Genomic DNA, 11298 nt, shown 5'->3' on the forward strand with positions numbered 1-11298 from the left:
TCCCACAAACGTGTAAGGGTTCCATTTCTTTACATCCTCGTTAACACTTGTTATGATATATCTTTTTTGTTATAGTCATCTTAGTGAATATCAAGTGTATCTGATGGTTTTGATTGGGATTTTCCTCATGACTTACAGTAAAAGTCCTTTCATGTGCTTGGCTATTTATCTTCCTTGGAGAAGTATCTTTTCAAATCCTTTGCACATTTTTTAATTGGTTTCTCTTTTTTATATTGTTGAGTTGTAGGATTTGTTTGTTCTGAATACAAGTCTCTTGTGAGATACGATTTACAGATATTTTACCCCATTCCTTGGATTGTATTTACACTTTCTTGATGGTATCCTTTGAGGCACAAAAGTTTTTAATTTGATAAATTTCAATTTATCTTTTTTTCCTTTGGTTGCTTGTGTTTGTTTGGGGTATCATATCTAAGAAACTACTGCCTAAGCCAAGATCATGGTGATTTACTAAGAGTTTTATATAGTTTTAGCTTTATATTTAGGTTTTAATCTATTTTGAGTTAATTTTTTTATGTGATATAAAGTAGGGATCCAACTACTCTTTCCACGTGGCTATCCAGTTATTTCAGCACCGTTTGTTGGAAAGATTATGCTTTACCCCACTGAATTTTCTTGGCATCCTTATTGAAACCACCCAACCACTAAAGTAAAGGTTTATTTCTGGGCTTTCAGTGGTATTACTTGTGCTTGTATAGCCTACTGTCTTGATTATTGTAGCATTGTAATAAGTTTTAAAATCAGGAAGCTTGAGTCCTCTAATTTTGTTCTTTATCGTATTGGCTGTTCTGGGTCTCTGGAATTGTATATATGAATTTTAAGACCCAAGTGGTCATTTAGTGCCACAAAAAAGGCGGGGTGTGTAACTGGGATTTTGATACAGGTTGTATTGAATCTGCAGATCCATTTAGATATTGCCATCTTAAAATCTTTAGATCCACAAACATGGGATGTCTTCCATTTATTTAGGTCTAATTTTGTAACCTTTTGTGTACAATTCTTGTTTCTTTTGTTAAATTATTCCTATGGGTTTTTTTTGTTTGTTTGTTTTCTTTTTTTTTACTTTTAGATGGCTGTATGGGCAAAAAAAATGACCGAAATTCAGACTCCTGAAAATACTTCTCGTTTATTTGATTTAGTAAAAGTAAAAGATGACAAAATTCGCCAAGCTTTTTATTTTGCTTTACGAGATACCTTAGTAGCTGACAACTTGGATCAAGCCACAAGAGTAGCATATCAAAAAGATAGAAGATGGAGAGTGGTAACTTTACAGGGACAAATCATAGAACAGTCAGGTAACAGTGTTTTTGTTTTTTGGGGTTTTTTCCTCCCAGCATTGGGGAGACATCTAAAGCTGACTTCTCTCCCCTGTTTTTCAGGTACAATGACTGGTGGTGGAAGCAAAGTAATGAAAGGAAGAATGGGTTCCTCACTTGTCATTGAAATCTCTGAAGAAGAGGTCAGCATATCTAAAATTGTAGTCAGACTTTTCTTTAAAAAAAAATAGCTTTACTGAGATGTATACCTACTACCAAATTTGGCCATTTTAAGTATGGTGTACTCAAATTATAGAACATTGAATCTATTAAAGTTTACTAGGGATTTTTCATGTAAAGCCCTTTAAAGTTCTATAAAACAAAATATTAAATTAGAAAATATACACTCAAAATATATTTTTTAATTAGTACATTTCGATCATGTGGATATTCCATAATTATTTCTGATTTACATTTAATGTATTGGGTTTTTTTTTTGTTTTTTGTTTTTTGCAGTATTGCTTATATTACATAATTTAGTTCAGAGAATTCTTTATAAGTATAGCAAAGACTTCTTGATGCACATCTCAACTTCAAAGTATTTTATACTTTTTTCCTCCTCAAAAACATGCTCTTAGATGTCCTGAATACCTTTTTCCAAAGTATTGTACTTAAATTTCCCCCTTCCCATATTTTGAAAATATGAGTTTATATCCTTCCACTCAAGTATTTGAATGCTGTATCTTCATTGAAATAATAGGTGACTGTACAATTTTCCACCTGATTATTTGATCAAGAAATTACTCGATCATCTCCTGAACTTTTGATTGGAATTAGAACTGGGTGGTTTGATTTTTGTTCTAGTCTTTAAGATCCGAAGTTCTAGGCCAGGCATGGTGGCTCACGCCTGTAATCCCAGCACTTTGGGAGGCTGACATGGTTTCATCACAAGATCAGGAGTTCGAGACCAGCCTGGCCAACATAGTGAAACCCTGTCTCTAATAAAAACACAAAAATTAGCCGGTGCAGTGGCACGTACCTGTAGTGTCAGCTACTCAGGAGACTGAGGCAGGAGGATCACTTGGACCCAGGAGGCAGACGTTGCAGTGAGTTGAGTCTGTGCCATTGCATTCTAGCCTAGGAAACTGAGTGAGACTCTGTGGCTCGAAAAAAAGATCAGAAGTTTTAGTTTTCTTTGTAAATTGACTTTCCTGTCAATCTGAAATGGCCCTTAGGGAAAACTTTCTTTATAGGTAAACAAAATGGAATCACAGTTGCAAAACGACTCTAAGAAAGCAATGCAAATCCAAGAACAGAAAGTACAACTTGAAGAAAGAGTAGTTAAGTTACGGCATAGTGAACGAGAAATGAGGAACACGCTAGAAAAATTTACTGCAAGCATTCAGGTGCGTGCATGTGTGTGTGTATTAACTGAAAACTATTGGGATTTGATAGGAATTTATCAGAACCATTTTGGTATTTGCTTACAATTTATAATATATATAAGGGAGGGAGGGAGAAGGATCTGTAGGCAGATCTAACTCTTGTTTATTTTATTTCCCTGAGTACTAACTGATTGATAATGCCCTGTCACAATGTTGCAGACACAGCTATTCCTGTTTTCCATTTGTACTCCATAGAGACTTACCTTAACGATTATGGACCCTTTGTTTTTATTCTCTTTTCAAAGTGGATGTTTTCTTAATTATGAAAAAGCAATGCATGCCCACTGTTTTTTTTTTTTTAATAAGTTTTCAGAAAATACCCAAATGATCATTACCTTCAATTTTGATGTATGTTCTTCAACTTGTCTAATACCTAGTTTGCATGTAACATATATATATGTGGTAGATATGTGTGTATATATATATTAAGTATGCATATGGTTAATGTCATATTAACTTTTTTAAATAAATTGATTTTCTTAAATTGATTTTCTTTCCAAGCCAGTATAAATTTACTTTGTTCTTAATTGCTTTAGAACATTTTATTTGTACCACAATTTGACAGATGTTTTTCTGTATTATTATGTACATGGCTGTGTTTAAAAAAAAATCCTTGTGGGTATACATTGATACAGTCATTCAGTTATTTCCTTAAATTTCAAAAATTACAGGTATCACACCATGTGTGTACAATGTTTAAGGCATTTGTTACATAATGCCAGATTATTTTCAAAAAAGGTTATAATTCATGCACTACTAAAAGCATATTCAAAAAATTATTTTTCCAAGTCTTTGAAAACTATGGTGGTCTAAATAAGTTTGCGACCTTGTAAACAGAAATGTGGCATTCTAACTTGTCTTTATAATTTTGTGTTTGTTGGCCATTTTCAAAATCAATGGCGCATGTCTTTTGCCCTTTTCCTATTAGTGTTTGTCTTTTTCTTGAAGATTTTAAGTGCCCTTTTTAAAAATTCACAATGTTTAAAGCAAATGTTAAAATACTGACCTTAAACGTTAAAACTTCTCTCTAGCGTTTAATAGAGCAAGAAGAATATTTGAATGTCCAAGTTAAGGAACTTGAAGCCAATGTACTTGCTACAGCCCCGGACAAAAAAAAGCAGAAGTTGTTAGAAGAAAATGTTAATGCTTTCAAAACAGGTATGTTTAAAGATAGACTTTTTTTTGGGTCAAAAACAGCTTTTTAAAACTTGCAGTATTTAAGTAGCAGAAGCTAAGTATATGCAAGTCATTGCACTAAATATTACGGTTTTTATTATTAAAAAGTAAGTGCTATTAGTCTCATTTGACAAATAAGGAAACTGAGGCACAGAGGTTTGTTTTGTTTTGTTTTTTAATATAATTTGCCTAAGGTCACACAGCATATGGTAGTATAGAAATAGGTGATACAGTCTGATTTTTGAGCCCATGCTTTTAATTTCACACTTGATATACCTTGTCCCTAATCTTTCCAAAACCCCTTCAAGATAGTAGTCACAGATTTAGAAAAACGAAATCACTCCGATAACACAGAGAATAAGTAGTATACATTCAAAGAAAAACAATGCTTAGTTGAAAACTTAAAATACATATATTTTCTTTTTTTTTTTTTTTTGAGACGGAGTTTCGCTCTTGTTACCCAGGCTGGAGTGCAATGGCGCGATCTCGGCTCACCGCAACCTCCGCCTCCTGGGTTCAGGCAATTCTCCTGCCTCAGCCTCCTGAGTAGCTGGGATTACAGGCACGCGCCACCATGCCCAGCTAAGTTTTTGTATTTTTAGTAGAGACAGGGTTTCACCATGTTGACCGGGACGGTCTAGATCTCTCGACCTCGTGATCCACCTGCCTCGGCCTCCCAAAGTGCTGGGATTACAAGCTTGAGCCACCGCGCCCGGCCAAAATACATATATTTTCTTTCTTTCAAAACTTCTTGTGCACATACAGACATGTAAGTGTTCTACCAAAATAGAATCTTTAAGCAGGAAAATGAATTCATAGGCAAAAATGGCTTTGTAGCTTTAATTGAAATCCCCTGATCACATACCTGATCAGCTGTGCTTGTCTTCCCATGTTGGTTTCAATCAAACATAGATGTAGTCTTCCCATGTTGGTTTCAATCAAACATAGATGTACATCTTACTGAGAGAGGAGATGGTGGGTTATGCCACAGTCCCCTTCCAGGCTTACAGAATCTTAGCTAGTGACTCCAGCAGACACAGCAAGCTTCATTTTATTCTTAGGAAAGCTTCATTTTATTCTTAAGAAGGATTCCTGTTGCAGTTTGCTTCATGAGCCAAGGAAGACAAATACTGATTAACCATACCAAAGAACCAGTGAGAGTGGAATTGGAGCAATTATCCAACTGCTCCAAAAATGAGGGGATTTTCTTCTAAAAGAAAAAGATACTAAAATGTTGACACATGTATACAATACCTATCAAATGTTCATTTATACTCCTATTAATTTGTATGTGTATGTCTATGTATCTAATATTCAGGCACGCACTCACGTAGCATCTGCTACTGGCCAGGCTTTGTTTTAGGTCATATTGATAGACCAGTAAACAAAAATAAAGTTTCTCTTTCCAAGGGGCACACATGTAAGATGGTACATATTTGAATGGAGACCCAAAGGAGGTGTGAGTGGTAAACTCTGTATATTTGAGAGAAAAGCATTCCAAGAAGAGTATAAAGAGTATATGAGGTAGGAGTATACTGGTAATAGAAACCATTGTGGCTGGAATAAAGGACAGAGGAACCCAGGTCCTCTGGGGCCTTCAACCACACTCCCCTTTCCCTACAAGTAACGGTCAGTCGAGAAGCCAAAATGTTTATCTGTGTCATTAATGGGAACATTTTTATGGAGAGACTACAAGAATCTGTGTTTCATCCTTACTTGAAAAGGAATCCTTGACTTTATTAGGAGCTCTTTCTACCTTCTTAGAAATGCTGTATATTATCAGTAGACTCTGTTAATGTCTCATGTGGAGGGCCCATTTGTGTAAGCATATCAATTCAATATTTTCTTTTCCATTCATTGTAGTTTTAAAAGTATATTACACTGGCTAATGGCAGAGAAACTGAGATGCCATTACAGTAATTCAGGCAAGATGTGACTCATAGCATATTTTTTAACTCTTGAACATACTCGTATTTTTAAACAAACAGGCTACAGTGAACCTTTATGTCTAAATCTGTGCAAACATTTTATATTTAAGATAAATATAAAATGCGCTGGGCATGGTGGCTTATACAAGCACTTTGGGAGGCTGAGGCAGATGGATCACTTGCAGGTAGGAGTTTGAGACCAGCCTGGCCAACATGGTGAAACCCTGTCTCTACTAAAAATATAAAAAATTAGCCAGGTGTGGTTGGTGGCGCACACCTGCAATCCCAGCTACATAACAGGGTGAGCCTGGAAAATGGCTTGAACCTGGGAGATGGAAGTTGCGTGAGCCAGTATCACAGCACTGCACTCCAACCTGGGCCGCAGAGTGAGACTCCGTCTTACTAACAAAAAAGATAAATTGTTAAATATAGAAGAGTGACGTCAGAATTGTAGGCTACACATGCCACAGCTTTTCCTTTCTAATTCTAGTAGACATACTACTATAGGTATTAAAAAAGAAATGCACTGCAGGTACTTGAAAACAAGAAGGAAGATACTCTGTTGAATTTCTTTTGGAAGGATATTCAGGGATAGAAGCCTTCCTAGCTGCATGCCTGATCTTGTAATCACTGTGAGTGGTGCTGCTGGCTGTCAAGCAGCTGGTGCTGTATCCTACAAGTGAGCCAAGCACACAGGCACAGCCTAACAGAATTTCAGTCACAAAGAACATCATTACTGTGAGCAAGTTAATCCCGTCAACAGAAGTGATTACCAGTGTTAGCAATATATAGGACTTCTAAATGTATATGTTTAATATTCTTAAGAAAGTAAGGAGCCATCCATAAGCCCCCCAAAAAGTATGTTTTTTTTTTCCTTTTGTTTTGTTTTTAGAGCCAAATGGTGATTCCAGATACTTGAAAAATAGAGCTACTGGAATTAAACTCAATAAATGAGATAAAAAGTAGGGCTAAAGAATTACCTGATCATATAGTACAAAAAGATAAATTCCAACATATGCCTAATAAGACAGCAAAGACAAAGGAAGCAGTAGTTACATCTATCCAATCCTTTTCTCTCAGCAAATCCTACGTGCCTAATACCCACATACGAATAGGAGCTTTATGGTAGTCTCCACCAGTTATCTGAGCATTTTTTATTGCCTTTCTGTATCCTTGATAGCTTGAATTTCCCACCTTTTTGCTACCTTTTCATTGTTCTATATTGTATAGTGATTCAGATTCAAGTATGGAGAACAGAATCCACTATGACTAGGATAGGATTTGTGTGGTGGGTGGGTGTGGTGGAGAGGGACAGAGTAATACATTGTCTACAGAGTCATTGGGATGTCTAAAGAGAGTTTCTAGATTAAACGTTCAGGAATAATTTATTATTAAGAAATAAGAAATTTCTCTACATTTGAAAAGTAATCTCTCAAATTTGGAAGATGCTACTACAAGTACCAACAGCAGAAGTACATTGTACCTATTATAATCCATACCATCATCGTCAATGCCACTGCCTGTTAATATTCACAAAGCTATTGACTGGACGCCAGACCCTCTAACTTCATTACAGAAAATCGAGACTTCTGTGGGACTGCTTGCCAGAAACATGTCCAATTTGTTTATGCCTTCCAAATTATCCAAGTACTTTTGATTGAATTGACCTAAATTACATCTAAACCCTAGCTACAGGGGAATCTGGGAAATATTAACTTTGATTCTTCATTGTCACAGGAGGATTGCTAATTGATCTTACGTCCCCCACTTAGTTATAATGTGGAGAACTGCAAAGTTATGTTAGCAGAAGAAAATAACCAGTTTCTTCACTGTGGGCAAGTGAACACTGAGTTAAGCCCATAGTGTGTCTAAGGCTAAAAACCATTATGAACTTAGTAGTCAAGGAAGTGCCCTAAGAAAAGTTGAAAAGATACTTTAAAAGAAGCTGAGAACATGAAGCCATTAACAAATGGTGTATTTACAGCTGAGCCAGAGAATTTAACCTGTGTGTTACTATAATACCATTTGTTTTGATATGAGATATTTTTTTAAGGTACTTTTTCCCATGTCTGAATTTGTTTTAATGCATCATGTATAGTCATACTGACTGAAGAAGTATACATCTAACAAATGATGTTCATTATCATAGAAACACAAATTAGGTTCTTTATTTTTAAATTTCAGAATATGATGCTGTGGCTGAGAAAGCTGGTAAAGTAGAAGCTGAGGTTAAACGCTTACACAATATCATTGTAGAAATCAATAATCATAAACTCAAGGCCCAACAAGACAAACTTGATAAAATAAATAAGCAATTAGATGAATGTGCTTCTGCTATTACTAAAGCCCAAGTAGCAATCAAGACTGCTGACAGGTAGAGTATGCATGTTATCTAACCTGTTTTCCCTTTCCCTACCTTTACATTGGAAAGGAGGTTACTATTTAATGTTCCATAAAATGTTTCTCTTATCTGACACATTACCTAATAGGACTTTCATGATGGAAAACCTATAATGAACATTTATCCTTTGTTTCTCTGGTCTGGGGGAGGGAGTAGTTGATCATTAAATAGATACAAGCCTTAAAAGAATAAGTAAAAGAGGTAAAAATAGGATCACTTAGCAAAATTAGTTCTCTTGATAATCTACATTTTATTTTTCAGTTTTAGTTTTTGATACAGAGTCTTGCTCTGTTGCCCAGGTTGGAGTGCAGTGATGTGATCTTGGCTCACTGCAACCTCCGCCTTCCAGGTTCAAGCAATTCTCCTACCTCAGCCTCCAAAATAGCTGGGATTAGAGGCGTGCGCCCCATGCCCAGCTAATTTTTGTATTTTTAGTAGAGACAGGGTTTCACCATGTTGGTCAGGCTACTCTTAAACTCCTGACCTCAAGTAATCCACCTGCCTCAGCCTCCTGCTGGGATTATAGGCGTGAGCCACCTTGCCCGGCCTTAATTTTTTTTAGGGTATTTATTGACGTGTTTCCAAAATAATTAAAGTTAGGTATTGTATATAAAATATTGAAATTTAAACAGCCATTTCATCTCTTTTTAAAAAATAAATTGATTGCATACTGATTATCTGGTTAAATTAATCCAGAGTGTTTTACTCAACTCAAAGATAAAGAGCTAATAAGGGAGAAGTAGTGTTTCACTCTTTCAGAAGTACTTGTTGCCTTGTCTTGAACTGGAAAGCATTTGAAGGTAAAACTTTACGGGCATAGAGATTTAAGAATCTCTGATGAGAAAATGACAAGAATTTGATAATTTAATGGACAGTGTTGCATCAAAGTTAGATGATATAAGCAGCTTATGTAAGAAAGACCTTTATAATGAAAAATACACAACTCATCCCACAAGTGTTTGTATAAACCTACAAAAATTGATTTACGAATGATTTCGTAAGTCATAAATTTAAAACTCTATGAATAGAAAAAATGTCACATTAAATGTGAAAAATTCTTTAGTAAGTTTTTAGAAACAATAACGAATCACGTTACCACATTTTCAATGCATCATTTTGCTTCTTTAGAAACCTTAAAAAGGCACAAGACACTGTCTTTCGTACAGAGAAAGAAATAAAAGATACTGAGAAAGAGGTGGATGACCTAACAGCGGAGCTGAAAAGTATTGAGGACAAAGCAGCAGAGGTCGTAAAAAATACAAATGCTGCAGAGGTAAGACTTGCGAAGAGGAGATAGGATGATACTGGAACCAAGTTAAAGAGGTGGATATGTGACATCAGTGCCTAGAATGTAGTAAGCACTCATAGATTAAAAGTTTTATAACTGAATTATTTGTACAATAAGAATGTTATAATTTGTGGATTTAAATGCTTAAACTATTTTAAAATGGAAGGTGCATGGGGAGAGATTGGTAATTCCTTCATCTTTGTAATGTGAAAATGACTGCTCTATTTGGGAACATTATATCTAGCAATTCTTTGTGTTTAGAAATCCTTACCAGAGATCCAGAAAGAATATCGCAATCTGCTTCAAGAATTAAAAGTTATTCAAGAAAATGAACATGCTCTTCAAAAAGATGCACTTAGTATTAAGTTGAAACTTGAACAAATAGATGGTCACATTGCGGAACATAATTCTAAAATAAAATATTGGCAAAAAGAGGTGAGACTGTTAACATTTAGTTTAAACATTATTTTTAAAAAAAGGGTTTGGGGAGGATTGTAGGGGTTGGAGTTCTTAAATTTTGTTGGTTTTGTTTGTGAGCTATGTTGTGATTGTTAATTCTATGATCACTTCTCCGGTTTATATGGGATGTAATGAACAATATAAATTGTTATATACAGAAAAGTCTGAGTGATTGTTAAACAACTACCCTTTCACTGTAGGACTGATCTGGACATTTAAGAAAAGATTACACCGGTGTAATCACAACTATTTTTCTTGAAGTCAGTCCTTTGAAAAATAATGGACAGACAAATCAGTCACAGATCCTATTGTTTTAATAGCTGTGTAATTTGTCATTTTTTTCAAACAATGAATTGTCATATTGTGCCTTCTAACTCTCCCCTAAATTGAACTTTTAGATTTCAAAAATATCATTGCATCCTATAGAAGATAATCCTGTTGAACAGATTTCAGTTCTAAGCCCAGAGGATCTTGAAGCAATCAAGAATCCAGATTCTATAACAAATCAAATTGCACTTTTGGAAGCCCAGTGTCATGAAATGAAGCCAAACCTCGGTGCTGTTGCAGAGTATAAAAAGAAGGTATGAGAGAACAGTTTACTTATATTAGCTGGAATTCTTTTTAGTCCTTAGCGTAAATTAACAATGCTATCAGCAGGGCGTGGTGGCTCATGCCTGTAGTCCCAGCTACTCCAGAGGCTGAGGTAGGAGAATCACTTGAACCTGGGAGGCAGAGGTTGCAGAGAGCTGAGTCACACCGTTGCAATCCAACCTAGGCAACAGGGCAAGACTTCGTCTCAAAAAATAATAATTAACAATGCTAAGTCTCATATCAAATTTATCTGAGTAGATTTTTCCTATCATAACATTCTTTTCACAGGAAGAATTGTATTTGCAACGGGTAGCAGAATTGGACAAAATTACTCATGAAAGAGATAATTTTAGACAGGCATATGAAGATCTTCGGAAACAAAGGCTTAATGAATTTATGGCAGGTTTTTATATAATAACCAATAAATTAAAGGAAAATTACCAAATGCTTACTTTGGGAGGAGACGCTGAACTGGAGCTTGTAGACAGCTTGGATCCTTTCTCTGAAGGAATCATGTTCAGGTTTGTAATCCCACTGTTAACCTATTTCTACATATTCTCCAAACAGTATTTCTTGGAGGTAGGATGTGAAGGCAAGGTGTACAGCTTATTTTATTTGATGATAAATACTAATTTGTTTCCATGCTGTTTATGCTTGCAAACAGCCAGTATTGACAAAATATTTGTCTAGTTCATCTTTTAAATTTTCAAACCATTTTAACATCAGGATTGAGAAA

The 11298-nt window shown here is 35.4% G+C and overlaps 1 protein-coding gene across 1 annotated transcript in view; it reads left to right on the forward strand.

Moving 5' to 3' along the window:
• The window catches only part of SMC4 (structural maintenance of chromosomes 4), a 38308-nt gene that overhangs the window by 25014 nt on the left and 1996 nt on the right, over nucleotides 1–11298 (forward strand). Inside the window, exons 13-21 of the mRNA XM_074405593.1 lie at nucleotides 1088–1313; nucleotides 1398–1477; nucleotides 2528–2680; nucleotides 3751–3877; nucleotides 8008–8197; nucleotides 9353–9497; nucleotides 9774–9947; nucleotides 10370–10552; nucleotides 10851–11083. Of these exons, the coding sequence (XP_074261694.1) occupies nucleotides 1088–1313; nucleotides 1398–1477; nucleotides 2528–2680; nucleotides 3751–3877; nucleotides 8008–8197; nucleotides 9353–9497; nucleotides 9774–9947; nucleotides 10370–10552; nucleotides 10851–11083 (1511 nt within the window). The remainder of the gene's footprint in view (nucleotides 1–1087; nucleotides 1314–1397; nucleotides 1478–2527; nucleotides 2681–3750; nucleotides 3878–8007; nucleotides 8198–9352; nucleotides 9498–9773; nucleotides 9948–10369; nucleotides 10553–10850; nucleotides 11084–11298) is intronic.

Source organism: Saimiri boliviensis, chromosome 9, assembly GCF_048565385.1.
Source record: "Saimiri boliviensis isolate mSaiBol1 chromosome 9, mSaiBol1.pri, whole genome shotgun sequence".
Classification (NCBI taxonomy): domain Eukaryota; kingdom Metazoa; phylum Chordata; class Mammalia; order Primates; family Cebidae; genus Saimiri; species Saimiri boliviensis.